Source organism: Sinocyclocheilus grahami, unplaced genomic scaffold (assembly GCF_001515645.1).
Source record: "Sinocyclocheilus grahami isolate Dianchi unplaced genomic scaffold, SAMN03320097.WGS_v1.1 scaffold505.1, whole genome shotgun sequence".
Classification (NCBI taxonomy): Eukaryota; Metazoa; Chordata; class Actinopteri; order Cypriniformes; family Cyprinidae; genus Sinocyclocheilus; species Sinocyclocheilus grahami.
Genome location: NW_015505684.1, coordinates 277,089 through 300,655, shown reverse-complemented (window position 1 = coordinate 300,655; position 23,567 = coordinate 277,089). Strand labels below are relative to the sequence as shown.

General features: G+C 36.8%; 1 protein-coding gene across 9 annotated transcripts in view; it reads left to right on the top strand.

Annotated features, from left to right (window-relative positions):
• The window catches only part of LOC107554528 (membrane-associated phosphatidylinositol transfer protein 2-like), an 87,179-nt gene that overhangs the window by 14,440 nt on the left and 49,172 nt on the right, over nucleotides 1–23,567 (top strand). For 7 of the 9 annotated variants that reach the window (XM_016237056.1, XM_016237055.1, XM_016237059.1 and 4 more), the window contains exon 2: nucleotides 7,928–8,122. In XM_016237056.1, coding sequence (XP_016092542.1) covers nucleotides 8,045–8,122 — 78 coding nt within the window. In that variant the 5' untranslated portion in view covers nucleotides 7,928–8,044. Of the gene's footprint in view, nucleotides 1–3,496; nucleotides 3,655–7,927; nucleotides 8,123–23,567 lie in introns of those variants that run through there. The other 2 variants (XM_016237053.1, XM_016237052.1) reach the window with 2 other exon arrangements.

Sequence of the window (23,567 nt, the reverse complement as noted above, 5' to 3'; positions counted from 1 at the left end):
AATTAAAGACCTAGTGGTAAAATATGAAAAAAATATAAGATAACTTTTTTCATGTGTTTATCTTTGGCTGCGTCACAATTCACATTCTTTTACTGCGCAATAGAAGAATGTACTTTACTGGTAAGATAGTACATACTAAGTGTTGTAAGACAGTACAGCTGTGCAGCTTTATCTCACATTCCTCCTCGTTTTTCTGTTCTGGACATGTCGAAAGTTAACCGACACACTTCTGTAGTGCAAGGGATTGTGGGTAGTAGTCGACCGATATCAATGTATATATTTCAATGGCTGATTCTGATATTTAGAGTGCAGGATGGCGATATAATGCAGATACTGTATAACCTGGAATATTTAATTATGGCACATTTAGATGTATGTAAAATTATTTTACATGGTATTACCTTAAATTTCACTAAAGTTATACCTCCTATCTAGATATTGATGTTTGCCATTAAAATCCATCTTGATTGGTCAATAATTAGTAGTTGTGAGTAGGGTCAAAAATGTCGAATATTCGTTGAATTTAAAATAAATTGCAAAAACGTTGCATTCGAATTTTAGGTGTGCGTCAGGCAGCCTCATCAGTGGTGCGCGAGATGCGATGACGATGTACAGTAAGTGTCATTGCATTTGAATGCTTTTGTTAGCCTATCCAGTTGAACCCACTAGATGCGGCGCTGCTACGTTGTTCATTCAAAATATTGCGGGAAAAAAAGAGCATCAATGCGGAGATGATGTTATTTACGTCAAAACCGAAACCAAACCGTTCACACAGAACACATATTTATCACATTTTCTAGAGGGACATCTATCACCGTTGCACTCGCGTCTCGCACAAGAGAGCCGCATGTTTAGAAAGCTATGTAAAATTAATGCAAGTTCGACTTTTTAAAAACACGTCTCAAGACTTTATGGCGGGTTTTCAGTCAGCTTGACTCACTCTCCTCACTGGAGAAATTAAATCTGATCTGTGATGCGACTGTCGTTCGGCACGCTGCATTGAGCAGCTGCGTTCAGTTTTTAATTGTAGTGTCTGTTCTTTTACTAGACTAAATGATTTTTATTACTATAAAAAATCAAAATGACGGTGGGGGTCGGTGCCGCAGTGGGCAAGTGACGTAACCGGTGTTGTGGCTTAACACCGGTATCACCGTCTATCGCGACAAGCCTAAATTCCATAGATTTCCCTCCAAATCAGTGCAGGAATGCGATGATGTTTTTAATATTTACATCAGCATTTTTTATTTACTCCCCTGATTTCTGCAGTTTTCCCTCCAAAATCAGCACATGAATGCACTAGATGTTTAAATGTTTTACCTCACCGTGTTTACATTTGTTCCATAAAACTCTGTACATTTCCCTCCAAAATCAGTACAGGAATTGCTAAAGAAGTCTGCCGACTTGAGTCTGTTTATGAGATTGATGTCATTATGCCATTTTCAGTGACTCCTCCCTGTTCATTGCTTTCCCTCATCAATTTTCTTTTATTCCATTGATGCTGCGTAATGCTTATTGACAGATCTGCGCTCATATTAAGCTGCAGATGTTCCTCTCCTCTCCCTGACTGAATCTAATAGCTATCAGTCAGTCTGGAAGAGCGAATGCAGGCAGGAGGGGATGGGGGCGTTCACGAGAGCGACAGTTTGAGGGCCGTCCCTGAGCCGCTTCATCACACCAACCCCAGCCAATCCCGTAACAGCCTTTTGCATTTCCATGGCAACAGAGCTTTATAGCCCCACAAGAGGTGGATACAGGCGAAACGGCAGAGGAAAAAGGTTTCAAGTGAGAAGGAGATAAAAAGAGATGTTTTTTTTTTTCCCCCTTCATGTTTTCCAGCAGCGTTTGATGACATCTTCATTCATACCAGAAGATAAAGCAGCACAACAATGGTGGCAGGATGCTAGAATGCTTGTGTTTGGGAATGAGTCGTGGACGGCTGCTTTCTGTCCATTGATCGGATCAGTTGGATAGACAGCATGATAAGCGCCATCTAACAAGTAAAACGTCTACGCTCGAACAAACGTCTGGAATCTCAGCGCCTGCTTCTTGACGCAACTGGTAAACAGGTGTTTTTTGAGGGGACGGAGGGCTGCATGCTGTGCTCTCCTGGTTTTGATTCGAGTCTAATGGAATGCTCATCAATCCCACAGTATTTTCACATGCAAATCCATCTGTGCAAGTCTCGGCTGTGATTTGGGCGTTTCAAAACCCAAATTGCCTCACCTCACCTCGCAATTTAACCGATACACGCCTTGACGTATTAAGATGGAGGTTGAGGTGGGGAAAAATCTCAATGGTTAATCTTAAAGGAAATGATTAACGATGGTGTCAATGTGATGTTTTGTAGGGCTGTACATTACAGATACTGTCAGCTCAGCCAGCATTTCCTCGTATTTTTGTATTTACATACAAAACAGGTTCTCTAGGTGTCAAATGCCTGTTGAACACACGGAAATGATGATATGCCATATTACCATGTGGACACTTGACACAAACAAGCAATTACCGTTTCCATTTCTCTCTAATGCAATATGCTAATTAATACGCCATTACATGTTATTGCACTCTTTTAAGTCACTGTATTTTGCATTCTGCTTCCGAGATGTGCTTAAAAAAGACTTTGGATTGTGGTGTCCGATTGTTTGGACACACGGGTCCTGGGAAAGCAGTCTCAGTAGGGAACTGTCCTCTCATAGGCACTGTAGACACTTGCCAACGAGAGGAATTTTTAGAAACCTTCCCAACATAAATATGGAAAATTGTATCTGATGCGTTTATAGAGAATTGTGTTTACTTTGTCGTTACAGAACGATGGTCCACACATGCTCCATTGTAGTACAGCATAACCAGCTGGTGAGAAACAGAAAGATAATGCGCTGAAATCCCTCTCAGTAGGTACATATGTCAGTGTTTCGCGACATGTCGGACACAAACGAGTCCCGTAGCGCTTGTGTTTTGTTGTGAAACAGCACGACAGGTGACGGCAGCGGTGTGGCATCAGGACAGACTGGTTTCAGTGGGAATGAAGATGTCATCCGTAATGTCCTTTGAAGAATAGGTAGATGTCTGTTCAAGGAGCAGCTTTGTCGGTATTATAGTGTCTGGCATGCAGCAGAACGTCTCAGGCTTTCACGATGGTGTCTCAATGCATTTGTCTGATATTTCAGACAATGAAATATTTCATTTATATTATGTCTGATATTTCCACAAGCCCAGAGTAGCTGCGATGCTCCAGGTCCCTGACCTAGTTCAAGACCAAAATGCACCAGCGCTGACCATTACTGCTCTCAATAATCCTGTCCAGTTGTGATCTTTTATCGTTTTTCCTGTGGAAGAATGTCGAAACCCTATTCTGATATTTATAAGTGAACCGAGAATAAATGCAGGAATTTTAGCCTTTCGTTTTAACGTTGAAAATCCTCTCTGAAGCACTTAGGCTAACTATTGTATTTAATTTGCTTAACAGGAGAGTTACGGTGTCTGCCGGACCTTTGTGTCATCAGCAGGTGGATTTACATTTCTTACGGCAGCCGAAGGTCAAATCGAGGCCCCTCGTGTTTTGTTTAGTTTTTTTTTCTTCTGGAAGTCGTTTGCATAGATGTCATTCCTGGACCGTTGGATTCCATTACAGCACTGCTGGCGTACAGTAACACTGTATTTATTAATTGCAAGTTGGTTGTGCTGCATGTGTTTGAGACTACTATGTCTGAATACATAATGCCTGTGTGATTATACAGAACAGCTGTTGGTTTGGGGTTTTGTGAGTGATTATGAAGCAATACAGAATATGCTACTTTTGTAAACAGAGAAATACACAGGTTTTAAATACTGTATGCGCTTCAGTTTAATAATGCTTTTCCAGTGTTCTTTAAATAAGTAATTGGAAGTAATTATTTCTAATAAGTAATATAGAATATGCCAGTTTGTAAATGCAGAAATACAGTTTATTTATGAGCAGTTTTGTTTAAGATGATTTACCAGTGTTTTTCTATATATTTCAAAATATCTGTTTGTACAAAAAATCTGTTGTATCCCTGTTTAAGTGTGGTCTTTCAGCTTCTCAAGCTATTTGTTTTTCAGCATGACTTCTTTCAAACAAGATCCATTTACTCAAGAAGCAAGCTTGCATAAGATGTTAAGACTTGTTTTCAGAGAACACTTGAGTTAAAAACAAAATCTCTAAATTATTGTTTTTATTTATTGGTTCTCCATATGCATCTCTGGGACATTTTTAGATCTATTGTATTTTTTTTCTGTGTATGGATTAATTTGTGCAAGAGCGATGCCATTGCAACATATTTTGCAGTTTTTTTTCCCAGCTTTTTCAAGACTTTAACTTGAACTGATCAAAGTGGTTCACCTTTTAAAAACGCATCTTTGTTCAGTTTCTTAATCAAAATTATTTTTGTCTTTTTTCCTGTAAAAATATCTCAACATCCTTCACAACAACATACATTTAATCAAGAAGCAATTTTGCACATGACATTAGGAGTTGTTTTCAGACAAAATATCTTTAAGGCCCCGTCCACACGGAGACGCGTTTAGCTGTATATGCATACATTTTGTAACGTATAGGCATTTCGTCCACATGGATCCGACGTCTTGGGAGAGTGAAACCAATATTTTTTGAAACCGGGTCCCAGAGTGGATAAATCTGAAAACACCGCCCTTGCGTTTTCGAGTGGACAGCAAATCCGTATATTTTCTGAAACAATGACGTCATCAGCCCACGTCTCGCCCCTGGTCAGACACCACTACGTCACGTGACCGCAACAAAAACATGAACAAACACTGAACAATTGTCTTTTTATTAACTAACATTAACACAGATTAATACATTTATTGTTCCATGTTCGTTTGTAGACCGCACGCAAGGTTTATGCGCATAGTCCAAGTCTTCTTCTCTGTTTTTAGTGTATCTCTGTGGCAGAATTACAGCGACACATGCTGGTCTGGCATGTATAGTACATTGTTTTGTGTGGGTTTCGTGGTTTCATGTGGACGCAGATATTTCTTAAAGGCAGAGTAAGTGATTTCTGGTAGCCAATGTTGATATTTGAAATCACCAAAACAAACAAGCCCCTACCCCAAAAGGGTCTTGCCCCTATTTTGATAGCTCCGCCCCACATATACGTACGCAACGCAGGCAACGATTAGTTCTGTGAAACAAAGCAAAGACAATGTTACACCGTGTCTACGGACGTGAGCGTGAACCGAGAATAAATGCAGGAATTTTAGCCTTTCGTTTTAACGTTGAAAATCCTCTCTGAAGCACTTAGGCTAACTATTGTATTTAATTTGCTTAATTTATTAGATGGTTTCATTTCAAACCGGCGTGACTTTTTAAAAAAAATTTTATATACATTTAGATCTTCTGCATCTATGCTCACAAGTTAATCTTTCATCAGACTAATAATTTATTGAAACTGTACACTAATGTCCTTTGAAGAATAGGTAGATGTCTGTTCAAGGAGCAGCTTTGTCGGTATTATAGTGTCTGGCATGCAGCAGAACGTCTCAGGCTTTCACGATGGTGTCTCAATGCATTTGTCTGATATTTCAGACAATGAAATATTTCATTTATATTATGTCTGATATTTCCACAAGCCCAGAGTAGCTGCGATGCTCCAGGTCCCTGACCTAGTTCAAGACCAAAATGCACCAGCGCTGACCATTACTGCTCTCAATAATCCTGTCCAGTTGTGATCTTTTATCGTTTTTCCTGTGGAAGAATGTCGAAACCCTATTCTGATATTTATAAGTGAACCGAGAATAAATGCAGGAATTTTAGCCTTTCGTTTTAACGTTGAAAATCCTCTCTGAAGCACTTAGGCTAACTATTGTATTTAATTTGCTTAATTTATTAGATGGTTTCATTTCAAACCGGCGTGACTTTTTAAAAAATTTTTTATATACATTTAGATCTTCTGCATCTATGCTCACAAGTTAATCTTTCATCAGACTAATAATTTATTGAAACTGTACACTAACATTCAAAAGTATGTTTTTTTTTTTTTTTAAGTCTCACCAAGGCTTCATTTATTTGAACGCAACGCAGGCAACGATTAGTTCTGTGAAACAAAGCAAAGACAATGTTACACCGTGTCTACGGACGTGAGCGAAAACTGCTGCCGGGTTCTATTTATGACATGCTGACACACATTTCAAATGGTTTTCAACGGTCGTTTGATCGCGTCCAGTGTAGGCAGACTTTAGCTGTTGTAGACACGGTGTTACTTGCCTATCGAGAAGAAACCAAGCCAACCTGAGTTCTCTCGAGCGCTGGAAAGCTGATCCGATATTTACACGGGTTAAGTCTCACCAAGGCTTCATTTATTTGATCAAAAATACAGTAAGAACAGAAATATTCTGAAATATTATTGCAATGTAAAATAATAATTTTTTAAATTTATTCTTGTGATGCAAAGCTAATTTTTCAGCATCATTGCTCCAGTCTTCAGTGTCACATGATCCTTCAGAAATCATTCTAATATGTTGATTTGCTGCTCAAGAAACATTTTTATTATTAATATCAATGTTGAAAACAGCTGTGCTGCCTCATATTTTTGTGGAAACCGTGATATGTGTTTTTTTTCTTCAGGATTATTTTAATAGAAAGTTCAAAAGCACCGCATGTTTGAATCAGAAATAGAAAACATATTTGAAATAGAAATATTTTGCAACATTATATAATTCCTATATTAATACCTAAGCTTTGGAGCATCTTGGAAAGAAGCAGTGGTGATAAACAGTCATTTGGTTTCTAACCTTTCCTTTTGTGACCCTTTGATTATTATTACTATTTTTAGAGACTCGTCGAGGGTCCAGCCAATCTATTGTAATTGTGTTGAATGCTTCCTTTTCACCAGGGGCAAGACAGCACAATCGCAGCGCAAAGCTTTTTACTGCGAGTGTGCATGACGTAACCGAGCCATTCCAGCTATTTATAGATCAAATAGCTAGATATGTTTTCGTCACAGATGCTGTTTTTAGCGCCGACAGCTGTTGCACCTAACATGGCCCGTCTTGGAAACTTTGAGATGGTCGCTTGGTTGATGTTCGGTGATGTTTATGAGTCCTGTGGTGTCTGTGTTTACACCAGCTCACCTTTCTGCACACACGCGCTCAGCTTTACCTCTCAGGGAAGAGTTGGGTAAGTTGTCTGTGGATGCCTTATCGTTCCGCAGACGTTTTCCTCTTTTGTTTTTTATCCGCCATCTCTATCTTTCTGTCGCTCGGCTCGGCTAATGTCCGTCCCATGCACTGAATGCGCTCTCCTCCACATCACAAATAGACACGCCCCTTATTGCTGATTGGCTACAAGTTTGTTGTGCGATTTGGCCCGAATCAGTTTTCTAAAGTGTTTTTGAAAAATCACTTACTCTGCCTTTAAGACGAGGGGGAAAAAAAGATCGGATAGGGAGAGCTCTGGCTTTGTGTGGACGTAGCCCAAGTAAGTTTTTTTTTGTTGTTGTTGCATTTAGGCAAATCTTGCTAAATTTGTGCAGTTTATGATAAAGACTGTTTATGTTTAGATGTTTTTACTAGAGCCCTGCATTATGCAACCGATCTTGGATCTGCTGTTTTGGTGTTTTTCTTGTGTAATTTTATTAATCAGTATTTTTCTATCAGTGTTACTGTAAAAATACCCATCATCCTCGAAGCAAGATACATTTACTCAACAAGACTTGTTTTTAGAGCAAATATCTCGAATTAGGTTTCTTCTTTTTTTCTTGCTGAATGTATGCGGTTTATGATTGTTTAGATCTTTTCATTTTAGAAACACAAAATTGATTGTTTTTATTTTTTTGGAGTCTCTGTATACTTCCCTCAGATGGGCGTCTCTGGGATGCTTGATCTCTTGAGCTTTCCTCTGGACGTCTGTAGATGATTTTTCAGGTCTGATTTGTCTCTGTTTTCTGCCCAGGTCTGAGAAATGAGCTTGGCTCCTTCTCTCTGATGCATTCGAGCTAAGGGCCACACTGGTGGATTTGCCCCTGACCCAGCGGAGCGTTTCCAGCCCCAGCCCCGCTCCACGGCCAACATGCTAATCAAAGAGTACCGCATCCCCATGCCCATGAGTGTGGAGGAGTACCGCATCGCTCAACTCTACATGATTCAGGTTTGCTCATGGTTTTATCTTGTGTTAAAGCAGTCGAAAACTGTCGTCATTTACTCTGTCACACAGTTCTTTGTCAAAAAGTGATGTTCGTAATGACCACATCTGTCAAGTTCCAGATGGGATGAGAAATTTCCATAAAAGTAGTTTGTACTATGTGCTACGTCTTTCGAAATCATGCAATGTGTTTGTACGGCAAGCAGACTGTATATTTTAAATTTAAAACAAGTAATATAAAAAAATATCACAGATCTCAAATCAAAAATTGCGACTTTAAATGAGTGATATATGGTAGGACCCTATGATTTCCGGAACTACCATAAAAATTAAAATACACAACACAGAATTTCTGAAAAACAGAAAATTTCATAGAGCTCTATTATTATAAAAATGAATAATAATTTTGATTACTAACATATATTTAAAAATGTCAGAAAACATTCTGTGTTTCCAATGTTACTTACCAATGTTTTAAACATTCTGTGTTTCCAATGTTAATTGGAAACACAGAATTTGAGAAAAAAATTCATAGTGTCCTAAAAATGAAAATGGTTAAACTTTTGAAATATTTTTGTTAAATTGTGTAAGTTTCATGATTTCAATTAATTAGAGATGGTTTCAGATTACTAAAGTTTAATTTAACCATTAAAGTGATAGTTCACCCAAAATAAACATTGTCATTAAACAGTTGATGGTAGATTAGTGGTCATTGACTTCCATAGTATTTTTTAGATACTATGGAAGTCAATGGCAACCTTCAACTGTTTGGAGACCAACATTCTTCAAAATATCTTCTTTTGTGCTTAACAGAAGAAAAAAAATCATTAAGTTTTGAAACAAGCGAAGGGTGAGTAAATGATGACAGAATTTTCATTTTTTGGTGAACTGTCCCTTTAAAAATGGAGCCCCCCAAAAAAAATCAGGAAAAAAAAAAATGGAATTTGGAAAAAATAAAACCTATGGTTTGATGTCAATAATGTTTGACCATGACACAAAAACAAATGGTGGCTAATCTGCTTCATATTTTATTTGCCATCTGTGACTTAAAGGGATAGTTCACCCAAAAAAAAAAATTCTGTCATTATTTACTCACCCTCGTGTTGGTCCAAACCCGTAAGACCTTCGTTCATCTTCAGAACACAAATTAAGATATTTTTGATGAAATCCAAGAGCTCTCTGACCTTCCCACAGACAGCAAGGGTCCTTACACGGTCAAGGTCCAGTAACGTGACAAGAAGATCGGTAAAATAATCCATGTGACATCAGGGGTTCAACCGTCATTTTACAAAGCTACGAGAATACTTTTTGTGCGCAAAAGAAAGAAAAAAAATACTTTATTTTTATACGCGTGGCACAGCTGACACAAAACAGCATACGCAATTTACGTTCAGTGGATACTGTCCAAAATGGGGCTAGGGTGATACTAAGGAGACAAATTGTTGAATAAAGTGGGTTTTTTTCTTTCTTTTGCGCACAAAAAGTATTCTCGTAGCTTTGTAAAATTATGGTTGAACCCCTGACGTCACATGGATTATTTTACCGGTCTCCTTGCTACATTTCTGGACCTTGATCGTGTAAGGACCCTTGCTGTCTATGGGAGGGTCAGAGAGCTCTCAGATTCCATCAACAATATCTTAATTTGTGTTTTCCGAAGATGAACGAAGGTCTTGCGGTTTTGGATCAACATGAGGGTGAGTAATTAATTATAGAATTTTCATTTTTGGGTGAACTATCCCTTTAAATAGTGGTCTGTTCCTCACTGAAAACCAACATGTAACTTCAGAGGACTTAAGTTGAGTCATTTGGGTTATTTTTATGGTGCTTTTTTAAGCCTGTTTGGTTTATATGGTCACTGTGAACCATGTGGAAAAGAGCTGTGTGAATCTCCTTTTGTGTTCCACAGAAAAAATAACAGCCTGTGGGTGTGGAACAACACGAGTATGAAATAATAATGGCAGATTCTTCATATTTGGGTGTTCCTTTTATGCACTTCTTCTGTTGTTTCAGTGCAAAGTGAAGCGCATCGCATACAAAAAGCTGTGACTCACAGCTGGCTTGCTTGGTGTTTCCTCTTTGAAACATGCTGTACTCTCTGGGTCAGATGCAGTGACATGTGTACTAACATGCATGTTACTTCATTCAAATATGATGCACATGTGCAGTTTTACTGAACAAAGACAGTGTTTCATGTCTATTTTGGGTAGGGCACACGGCACGCTCTAAATATTTCACTGAATTTGGCCCGCGATCCCTTGAGAGAGGTTGTGGGTGCTGGCGAGGCAGGAAGCACCTTACGCATTGTGCTGATGCCGAAAACACCCAGCGAGCTGATGGAGAAACGCTGATGCTCATCGGCAGCCAGGAATCAATACGGACCACCGTGATGTGCTAATGTAGATGTTGTGAGTGTGTCTAGAAGGGCTAATGTTGTTGGTTTACGCTGTTATTGGTTGACAAGTTAATAGCTGTGTTCTGAAACCTAGTAAGCTCCCTAGATAGACAGCATTGTAAAACATCATAGTCACAAAAGCTGTTCCAGAGGATAAGCAGCATCTTTTAAAAATTTTGCTTTGGCCAAGTTATAAGGCAGCGCAACAGGGATCCTTCTTAAAGAAGTCAATCCCACAATGCACTGGGTCGAGCTCAAAAAACAAAACAAAGATAGCAAATAATAGGGCCTTTCGCACCGCTTTAGTTCCAGAACTAAATGTACAGTACTAAAGTACTGGGCCGATTTTGCGCGAACTATTACCCAGTACCATTTAAAGGGTTTCATTCGCACCGACAGTGTGTACTAGGAAGTGACGTAAGCCGTTCACACATGAACCACAGGATTGCTTGTAATAAAGATTTCAATGCAAAAGGAAAGGCAGTAGAGCTGACTATTTCTGTCAATGGTAAGTTTGTGATAACGTAAGAAAAGTAGTTTAAATGTTTGAGCAACTTAATATATAAATCTAGAAGTAAATGCAAAAGTAAAAACCATTGAATAATGTGTTGCTTATATTTATTGTGTTTAAACGTGTCTTTGAAAGATTGTATTACTGTACTGTGTAAAAAAAAAAAAATTGCAATGCTGAAAAAGCATTTTCAGTGACGATGTTTGGATTTGAAATCAAAATAATGGATAAAAGTTGAGTTTGTGGTAAACAACCACGGATCAGTAGTGGACTCATGTGTGAAAGCTTCACAAATTCGCGTCGCGTTTTCTAAACGTTAAAACTGTTTTAACTTTGCATGACTTTCTTTGCATCTCTTGCATGAGACGCGAGTGCAGTAGTCATATTTGTCCATCTAAAAATTAGCTGAATATGCTTTCTGTGTGAATGGCTTGGTTTCGGTTTTATCCTAATCAAGATCTTCTACGCATTGAGCTTCTATATTTCTCTAATATTTTGAACGAATAACACAGCAGCGGCGCGTCTCGTGGGCTAGATTAACAAAACATTAAAATGCAACAACGTCACTTACATCATTATCACCGCATCTCGCGCACCACTGATGACGCTCCCTGACGCACTCCTAAGATTCGATTGTACCATTTTTGCGTTCAAATGCAAATGTTTTTTAAATTTGACTAATATTAATGTTTTTATTCACAATCTCCTCATCACAGGCAGGCACAGCGCTCAATTCAGCATGTGTTCGTGTTTGTGTGTGCTGTCTGCATCACTCATAGTACGTGCCTATATCGTGCGCTATATCGAACATTTTTTATATCGTTATAGATGAAGGTGTACCGTAGATAAATATCGATACCGTTTTATCGCCCAGGCCTACCTTCAGCATTATAATTATTTCACCCGCGGCGGACTGAGACGGTGCCGCTGCATGTCGTGCCAAACCTCTCCTGGCAGGCTCGTCATCAGCTTGAGATCGTTTTTTTGAGATCTGCCTTTTTAGAGACCGCCGATCAAACATCCCAACGTAATTATTGGCCGATAGTGATCGGTAGCCAATCAATCGGAGCACCCCTACTAAAATTCAAGGTTTTTGCATTCGAATGTGGATTTATTTTTTGACAGCCCTAGTATCTAGTGAATGTCTGTCTGTGGAGGTTTGTATAAAATTTAATGAGTGCTCAGATCGTTGTTGGAGCTCACAGCGAGGTTACGGCCACAGATCTGACTGAGCTTCCTCCCACATGCTCTGCTTTCTCTGAATGGTCTTATAAGGTTAATTAGCACTCTGTCAACGCCGCTGTCTCTCACTGCTGTTGTCAGTGGGGTATTAAGCGAGCGGTCCTATAGACAACCAGTATGCTACTGTCCAATTGCAACAGGCGTGCTAAATTTAAGCACTTGTGCAAATTCAGTGGACATCAGAATCGAGCCTAAGCGATGTTGACTTGCATAAGACTTCAAGTCCTGCGGGAACGTTGTCTAATTAGCAGATTTCTGAAAGCGTGAGTCATCGAAAGTGTGAAGTAGCGTCCATATGACTGATGGTCGAATCGTTTCGTTTGGCGCAGAGAATCGAACTTCAAAGCCAATTAACACGTTGAATCTGCATATAAAGAGAGCATTTGTGTCCTTGTTAAAGTTATTTTCACTTGTTTATTTGGGTTTTTTACGTTCTTTCTGAGCTCTGCTGTTTATAAGCACCATCTGTTGACATGGCATCGCAGAGCTGGCCTAATGAGTGTGCGGAGGGCAGGCACACGGTTTGGCATGCTTGTACACCGTCAGTGTGACCCCGCTGGTGTAGTATTAAACCGGTGTGTGTGTGTGTGTGTGTTTGTGTGAGTGCTGTTCTATTAGCCTCATGTTACATAGCAGAACTCTGGTCCGGAACCGTGAACAGATGTTTAATGCTGGTGGAAATATAAACAAAACTAGTTCCGCTGTGGTTGGCGTGAGGTGCTTTTTGCTGTGTGTGATGCACCAAAGAAGAGTTTTCATGTCATAAGCTACTGTGCCATCCGTTTGCGCTACAGTGCATTATAGATTTAGATTGATTAGTTCAGGCTAGGGTGGGGCGATCGAATTAAGCCACATCATGGATATTGCAGCGATTTTAAGTGCACTTTGTTTCTAGTCATTAAGTTTCCTAAACCCGCATGTAATTTAAGATGATTTCTTAATATTTTAATAGTGTAAATGATGTAAATCAGAAACCAGTTGCTGTTAATATATTATAGCAAAATGTTTCAGATAAAATTTTGCTGTTACGTAAATATATATAATTTGTTTAATATTAAATTATTATAATACATTCACTTTTAGTTAAAATATATGTAGCTTATTGTTGCTGTTTAATAATTTTTATTATCTTACAATTTTATAGTTAAAATGTAGATTAATGTTGCTATTTACATAATTAAATTTTATAATAATAAAAAATATTAAAATATTGTATTCATTAAAAGTATAAGCTTTTTAAAATGTTTTATATATTATATTAAAATGTTTCAGTTATTATATGTAGGTTAATATTACTGTTTGTATATGTATATTATATTAAATTGTTTTAGTTAAAGTATATGTATTTTGCTGTTTATGCATTTATATACTAATGTTTTAGTTTAAAATATATGTAGATTACTTTTGCTGTTTATATTTTTATTTTAAAAATTTAATTTTTTTTAAAAATATGCTTGTAGGTTAATGTCTCTATTTATACATTTATACAAGATGTTTTAGTTAAATATGCCTGTAGATTAATACTGCTGTTATATTTATGTATTTATTTATTTATTATATGTTTGTATATCACTACTGTATATATTAGTGTATTTGTGCATATAAATGAAAAGAATTAAAAAGTATTCCTTGTTTTTCTTTAGTGAAACCCCTTTTTTAACTTAATTTTTAAATGTATTTTTTATTTGACTTTATATTCAGTTTTACCTAGATTTTAAGAATATGAAACCTTTCGAATCTATTTGGCAACAATGACTTTTCGGTCAAAATATATTAAAAAAATGGTCCTTTTAAGCCATTTCAATGCGAGCAAATAATTATATTGAGGTATGTATTGAATATGGTCATTTTTGTTCCGCACACCAGCAAACGGCAGGAATTTGGCTTTCTGAAGCTTCCGTCACAGCAGCATCATGTTTCCCGTGGCATCTCTGGTGCTCCTGTTTCTCTCCCCTCCGGTCAGACCCCCTCCTCTGCAGCGTCACAGCTGAGCTCCGGTTGCTATGGATACCTGTGACATCAGCTGGAGCGTGGCGCTCGCTGCAGTCATTTGTTTGCAGCGCGAGAGCAGAAGACGGAGGGAGAGGTCACGATGATGCAGGCCTGTTGCCAGGGCAACTTCACTCCCCTGATTTCTGCTGTCCGCAGATGGGCAGCGGAGGTGCATCGCGCCGAGGTTAAACCTCTCACATGATCTTGGCCGTCTGTGTCCATATAGGGCAGCATTTGCTTTCCGTCCATCCACAGAGATACTAAATTAAGAGTAGAGCCCGGCATGGCTTCAGCGATACTGGCGAATATTTTGAGGGCAAATCCCAGGTAGCAGAAATCAACTGGAGAGCAGCAAATCTCAGTGGACGCTCCTTGTAGGGTCTAGTCATTTTTCATTTGATTTAAAGTCATCCATGTGAAATATGTAATTAGCTAGAGTACACAGGAATCCTGCCAGGCAAAACTTAGCTCCAGTTTTCTGCTTTCCATCACTTACAGTAGTCACAACGAGGCACTCGATGCCAACTGTGCATTTTTCCTGTCTTCGTTGTGTCCTCTCAGCAGTTATTGGCCTTTTAAATATATTTCAATTTTGTCATAAACGCTGAGAAAAGTGATTTCTCAGCACAGCATACCTTTGTACCATCAGCACTACTTTCATAAAAGAAATGAATCCCAACTAAATTATAACTATTATTTTATTATTATTACTATAATTATTACAATTCTATCAAACTGGGTCTTTAAAAGTGATCATTAGAGTTTCTATCCTCAAGTGATTGATTGTGTTCAGAATTGTAGTTCATCCAGAGTTGACTCAATCAAGTCTTTTTTTTCTTTTCTTATTTAAAGCAAATATGAATATATTTGAAAGTCAGTTGGAGCTAGGCACTAAGGATTTTTACTTGCCTTGCCAAAATGATAAAATAATAAAAAAAAAATTTAAACATTTGTTTTGGTTATTTGACCCAGTTTGACCCATGTTACCTTGTATTTTAATAAATAGGGTTGTTTTGACAAAAAAATTAGATGCTGTGAAATTTCACAATTCTTGATTCCAATCTCGATACCACAGCAAAAACTACTAGTGTAACTAATATAAAAAAGTTATTAAAGACTAGTAAACTGTCAGTTATAAAATTAGAACAAATAAACACAGTACAAGCAACAGCAACATAAATGCAAAAGAATAAAAATACAAATTAAATGAACAGTGATTTAAGTTTTTCAGGAAGATCTAAGAGTAGTGTTGGAGAAAACCACAGAAGTCAAATAATGGCATAGTCTTCGTTATATAAATTAAATATAGATTAATCCTTTATTAAAGCTATAAAAGTTATTTAGTCAAGAGCGGTGAATGGTTTTCTCTTTTTATTTTCTTTTTTTCTTTTTTTTTTACTTTAACGACAGCAGACGTTTTATTATGCTGCTGTAACTTTTAAGACCTAATGCACAGATCTAATATACTAATACACATCTGGTTTTCTCCCAGCTGTTCACATTCAGATGGGCATTCTCAGGGCTCTACACTTATTTTTCTTTTTAGGAGCACTTGAGCACCAAAATTTGATAAAAAAAAAAATAGCCTTCTCATTACGAGGTGATATTTGACTCCTTAAAGTGATTTACAGTAGAATTTTGTCAAATTAAAAAAAATTTTTTTTTATAAGTTAAAAAAAAAATTCTAGATAACCATATAATAAGAATAAGTTACTAATCAAATGAAATCAGTATTAAAATTAATTTGTACAGAGGTAGCACAGAAGAACACAAAAGTGGCTTGTAGGTGTATTTTCAGACATTTAATGAGGATCAGAGGTGGCATGAGTGCAATTAAATCCATAAGTTCATGTTTATTAATGAATTTAATGATTAAAAGATTAATGTTTTAAAAAAATTTTAATATAGAAATATTAAATGATTTAAAGAACTGAAAAGATACTTTAAAAATAAAACTAAATCCGCCAGCAGGTGGCGACAAGTCACTGATTTGATCACTGAATCATTTATTCAATTGATTCATTCGAACAGCTGAATCATTCAGGAATGAAGCAAGTGACTAGCTGCGTCCGAAATCGCATACTTCCATACTATATAGTAGGCGAAAAACAGTATGCGAGGCGAGTAGTACGTCCGAATTCATAGTATTCAAAAAAACAGTAGGCGAGAAGTACCCGGATGACCTACTACTTCCGCCCGAATTCCGTAGCATGCATAGGATGGACACTTTACTATCCCATGAGGCCACGCGAGAGGAGGCGCCATATTCGAGAACTGCGGGAGGCGGCGACGCGGCTCTTTTCAAGTGTAAGTACCTCAGAGAAAAACGTTGTTCACTGTGGTTAAATTGCACTTGTTTAACATGATCTAAGTGAACGGCTGACTTATTGAAAGTTTAAACATTGTAAGTCGATTAGATGATTTCGTGAGTTGGCTGTAAAAAGATGTTTAATCGCCGATGAAAGTGGTAAGAATATCGTGAAACATTGCTGATGTTCGCAGTAGTGAGGGCTCTTTAAATTTAGGCGCTGTTGTGGAGACGCATATCACGTGACAACGTCAGCATGGCGGATGTAGTATGTCCGAATTCCATTCATACTACTCGCATTCATACTATATAGAACGTACTTTTTTAACGGTCGAGTAGTACGTTCAAATTCAAATGTAGTATCTACTAAGCAGTATGCGATTTCGGACGCAGCCACTGTCTTTATGAATGGGTAATCATGAATCACTGACTCACTAGATTCGTTTAAAAACGCAGTTCATTCATAAACGAAACACCGCTGTGTTTGGAGATGCGTTTCGGCTGAGCTGTGACTTTGTTTCAAACTATTTTCGATGACGAAATAGAGCAAAATCAGACCATAGTGTTATAGTCAGACAATGTAAGTCATTTAATATTAACTTCTTGTCTATTTAACTGTTGTATTAAATCAGTATCACATTTACAAACTCCCTTAAAAATCATTAAAAGCTGTCACTCGCAAATGCGACTGAAATGGTCGCACCGTAGAGCCCTGATTCTGATATTTTTGTGTATCTATCAGTTTAAGCTAGGAGTGTGCGATATCACGATTTTTGATCGTGGACGATAAAAATGTCTCCACGATCTGCTTTTGAAGAAATATCGTAGTATCGTGCTACAGCACACATTCTATCAGCTGCAGTTCTGCTGCCTCCGTCTTAAAGGTGACATTTCATGAAAATCTGACTTTTCCAGGTTTTAAGTGCTATAATCAGGTCCCCGGTGCATCTACCAACCAAGGAAATGTGAAAAAGATTAACCCAGTAACTTCGTTTTGGTAAGCTTTTTCTGCAAGCGTCTGAAAAAACGAGTGCATCTGATTTCGCTCCCCTAGTGATGTTGCAGGGATCTCATTATAATATTACCGCCCCTTAATCTGTAAGTTTCCCCCCACAGCACCGTCATTTGATTTCGCAAGCGACAATGCTATACCAGCTCTAATGCCATGGCGAAAGTTTGAGCAAAGCATGTTAACTGTTCTGTGTTTGGCTGCACAGACGAGCACCTAACACTGTTTAGAGTCCCAGCCTCAGAGCAGACAAGAGAGCAGTGCATTTATTGATTTATTTAGGCTACTGTATATTGCTGCTGCCACACAGATCTAAAATAAACAAGTGATTTATTTCCCAGCTGTTTACCTTCACAGACATAACCAACTTTTTTTAAAGTAAACTTGTGTGTGAATGAGAACTTAGTTTAGTACTCACATGCTGTGACAGCCGCTTTCTGTCCGTGTGCTTTGGATGTGTGCGCTCAGAAAACCGTATATCAGAAGTTTAAACTAATATGGTTTAAAACGCATGATTTCAGCGCGATAAACATGATAATCAGAACCAAAACAGATGTTTTTAGCAGCTCTATTCTGGAAAAGGGGGCGGGGAGCAGCAGCTCATTTGCATTTAAAGAGACAGGCCCGAAAAACAGTGTTTCTGCTTCCACTCAAAATAGGCATTTTCAAAATTATATCATAAATGATCTGTGGGGTATTTTGAGCTGAAATTTCACAGACACATTCTGGGGACACTAGAGACTTATTTTACATATTGTAAAAAGGGGCATAATATGTCTCCTTTAATTGACTGTACAGTGCGACATACATTCACATCAGTGTTAACTCAGCGGTAGAGTTACTCTCACAGGACACTGCACTTATTCGCGATCACAAAAGTACATTATTTGCATGTGTTTTAAAGCCTTGCTGGTTAAACATTTCATTTGCGTGCTGTTCTGATATGCACATATTCTCAGCATGTATGAAGCGCGCAAACTAAAAAACCTGTCAAACAGCGCCTGATTACTGAACCAAGTTATCTTTTGCGCTAATACTGTCAAAACACACAAGGTTTACGTAGGGACTCAGCTAGTTATCTCTAAAATGAAAGTAAACAGTTGAGAGAAAAACGGATGCGTGCCTGCGTGTAAGGTCTTAAAGGGACAGTACTAAATATGCTGTCGACTGTCATTAAAGGGATAGTTCACCCAAAAATTTAATTTCTGTCATTATTTACTCACTCACATGTTGTCCCAAACCTGTATTAATTTCTTTCTTGTGCTGAACACAAAAGAAGATATTTTGAAGAATGTGGGTAACCAAACAGTTGCTGGTCCACATTTGATAGTAGGAAAAAATACTATGGAAGTCACTGGGGACCAGCAACTGCTTGGTTACCCACATTCTTCAACATAACGTTTATGTTCAGCAGAAGAAAGAAACTCATTATGGTTTAAAACAACTTGAGAGTGAGTAAATGATGGTATAAAAATAAAACGCGCTGACAGAACTGACAGACAGATGACAATTATAAATTTTTGGGTGAACTATTACTTTAATGTTAATAAGACAACAAAACACAAAGAGAAAAAAATCACTCAATACTTTTGACTGAGAAACTTTAATACAGTTGCTTTAATAGGAATTAATCTATATAGTTTTTTTAATTTTTATATTTGTTCATTCAATTTCTTGAATGCTAAATACACCTATTGTGCCTGAAAATAAAGCACTGTTTGTTTTATTTGTATATTATTGTGTATTTGTAATGTGTATCTTTGTTCTAATTTTTTAATAACAAAGATAAAATAATACAATTTTAATAATAAGATAATAACATTTTAAATAATAAGATTTTTATAATAATAAAATTATCTTCGCCTAATTTTGGCCTAAATATTCGCCATTCTTTTTTATATTTTGTTACCTTGAAAGGCTTTTTTTACAATTGGAAAATTATTTTGGCTGTACTGCTCAGACAACTTGCAAAATAGTAAAACCAATATGACAAAGAATCTTGATAAAATCGTGATATATATATATATATATATATATATATTGTGATGCATGTATTCAATCATCATTTGAGGAATCGGTGATGTCTGTGCAGGATGAGTAACGCACCTAAATGTAAACTTGTATTATTGACTTAGTATTTGCATGTATTTTTAAGTGCAAGAAGACGCAAAAATATCATATCACGATTTATATTTATATTTATATATATATTATTAATGTTGTGCACTGCTGTTTGAGCTGCGTGTGCTGAGCTAAAGATGATCACTGGTAAACTGAAGCGCTCTTTTAACTTAACCAAACGCATTCTATATGAGATAAATCAGATATACATCAAATAAACACAATATTACAATGTACAATTGCACAAAAGGCTGCAAACGAACAGCGCGCATCTAAAGTGTCTCTGAAGGAAATAATGCATTATTTATCGGCTTTAAGATATCGGCCAAATTTTCTTATCAGGCCGATACCGATAACAGAAATAATGAGCCGATATGGGCCGATACCGATATGGTGGCCGATATATCGTGCATCCCTAATAAATATATATAAATATAAATCGTGATATGATATTTTTGCCATATCGCCCACCCCTAGTTTAAGCGTGATATTAAGTTATCTTTTGCGTCTTCTTGCACTTAAAAATACATGCAAATACTAAGTCAATAATACAAGTTTACATTTAGGTGCGTTACTCATCCTGCACAGACATCACCGATTCCTCAAATGATGATTGAATACATGCATCACAATATATAAATTGAATTGTACAAGCAAAATCATAATTTCTCTTTACTTTTGTGAGTTCAGCATCTCATAGACTGAAGATCTGAGGTGATGTTTATTTAAAAACATTGCACTGAAAGACTGGTTCTTCAGCTAGTGAGTTGTGACCCAGAAACAGGTCACTGGTCTGTACTGATAAGGTTGTGGTTAGAGGAAAGAACAATGCTAAATGCAACTGTGCTTTTTTAACCTGAGCAGTTCACGATAACAATAAATAAGGCTGCACGCTTAATCAAGAGAAACAAAATCACAATATGGCTTAGTTCAGTTATCAAACTCATCTCTGCATATGCTTTGGGTTTGGGTCACTTTATCATGCATTTGTAAGTGCAACATGTGGCAACCATCTTCTCATAAACCCTTTTCAACAAAAGAGAAGCTTTAAGGGGACTCTGCAGTTTTCTGTTACAATAAAAAATTTGGTGGTTTAGCGTAATGAAGAAATTAAAGGGACAGTTCGCCCAAAAATTTAAATTGTCATGATTTACTTGCTCTCGTGTCATCCCAAACCTATATGAGTTTCTTTCTTCTGTTGAGCATACAATATATTTTTCAGAATGTTGGTTCTTGGTTCATTTTTGGATGAACTATCCCTTTAAGACAGATTTAATATTAGTATTGTAATTTTGTAATTTTACAGTTGAAATGTAAAATAAAAGTACTTTTATATAATTTTTTCTTAAATACTTGTTTTTTATTTTACAGTAAAATTTCAGTAGTAATATTTCTTTTTTTATTTAGTAGTTTTTATATTTTTATTTTGTAATAATAATAATAATTATTATTATTATTATATTGCTATATAATCATGAAATCCTGGCCAAATTGTGCAGCCCTACAAACAAGTACAGCAAACTTGGATTTTTTAAAAATTGTAATCATAATTTTAAAGCTGCAGTCCGTAACTTTTTTTTTGGTTAAAAATGATCCGAAATCATTATTTGAGCAAGTACATAACCAGCCAGTGTTCAAAACTATCGCCTTTAGCCCGATTCACAACGGTTATCTTACAATAATGTTTTCTAATTTGAGTGGTGCAGGTAGGTTTTCACAGGAAATTTGAGCATGCCGTTGCATCATTACGTCATGTCTGTAAACATAAAGAAGTTGTCCCGGCTACTAAGGCTATCGCATGTGAGGATCCTGCAGGTGGCCGATCGTTTATAGCCTTTTCTCACAGCAGCTAGAATCATTAAATGTATAATTTTGATGGCGGATTGTAATCCAGAAAGGACTATGTGTTTATGAAACACGTGAATTAAATTAAATTATTTTCCAGTTTTAAATGTGCTTCTGATTACAGATAGCCTGGGATTACACAAGATTTGTATTTTAAAGACAACCAGTTCGAAGGGAGCATAATTTGCTTTTTGAGTTAAAAGAATTTCTTAATATGAAATTCGAATGGTATGACAATTAGAGATTAGACTGTACAGAAATTTAAATCTACACGCTAATACACACTATAGGCAATGCTGATGTTGTTAACATTAATAATTTGAGAATAAAGTATAACAATAATAATAATTTGCACTGTTTGATGTGATGTGAGCTAACCGATCTTTAGATTAAATCACCATTGGTAGCGCGATTTATTGTAATGCTTTTTTCCTCAGTTGGTCAGAACAAACGTGGCAGACTTGTTGCTTACTTGTTCAGATGACAATATCCGGTGAAAATTCTTATTTCGGTCATATATTCCAAGACGTAGGCTAGAATCTGTGATTGCGAAGTACACTAAATATCCACACCCGTGTGGTGACTGACAGCCACACATACATACTCCTCAAAACATTAGATTCATCCGCACTGGAGCTGTGACGATGCACAACCCACGCAAGGAAGATAATTCCGCAAACAGCTGCAATTGCAGGTTTCAAACAGAGATGGCGACAAAGAGGCAAAACTTGCGGACTGCAGCTTTAATAAAAACTAGATGAGTAAAATTTGAGAACAAACTTTAAAGTTGGCTTGAGAAAGCCTAGCCTGAAAGTTTGAAGCAGTTGTAAAAGCTTTAAGTTTGAAGTTTAGATAGATTAGACAAATGTTGATGGCATGTTGTTAACATGATTTAGCACATTGTTAACATGATTTATGTCGCTAGCATGTTTTTAGCATGGTTAACATGTTTTAACATGATTAATATGTTAGCATGTTTTTAGCATGACTACCATGTAGGGGTGTGCTATATATATCGTCTGCGATAATATCGTATTTGTTGTTTTAACGATGTGCGTTTTGACATTATCGAGTATTTTGCAAAAACCATTCAAAACATCCCTACAGAGCGCACGCATACATTACGTGAAGTCTAGACTAGTGCGTGTGCGCATATAGTGTGTTTTCTTTCACTGCATGATTCAGTCTATTAAAATGCATTTAGAATGATCACAAATTCAAGAAATTATGGCAGAAAATGTATATATTTATACCACTTCATATAGTTATTCAATTTCACACGAAGAGTGACGTTTTTCTCCAAAAATTACCATGATTACAAATGTGACATTGAATTCAATAAACAATCAGTTAATTAAGAGACGTACGTTTTAGACACCATATTGCTTGTTTTTGCTCTATTTCGCCAACAAAAATCATTCCGAATACAGCCACAGTGCTGTTTTGTGTCTCTGAGCAACATGACGGTGTTTCATTCCTGAATGAATCAAGCGTTTAAATGATTCGGTTCAGTCGCAATGACTCACTTATTAACAGTGATTTGCTGCCACCCGCTGGCGGTTTTAATTTCAAATTTCGGCTTTTTTTTTCTTTTTAAATTTTTTTTCATGTTTTAAATCATTTCAAATATCAGTATTCAACGTTTTATCTTTAATATATATAAACATTATTTATGCATTTGTAATTGCAGGTTAAATGCATTCATGTCTTGCATTAAACAAAATACATGTGTGTAAATACATCTAAATGCCACTTCAGATGCAGCTTCTGTGTTGATTTAATTTGTTTGGTAACAGCCCAAATGTCTTATTATTCTAATTCCCTGATTAAATGTAAGAATTTGACTCAAAAGATAATGGACACTTTTAGAAAAAATGGCTTTATAAAGGTAAAAATGCCCATAAAATGCAAAAATCAGTTTAAACCTATTGAAAAAGATTCATTTCTATCAGTATGAACTGACCACCACACAGAATATGAAGAATATAAAAAACTTTAGGAGTCAGCTGTCTTCGGCAGTCCTTAAGGTAC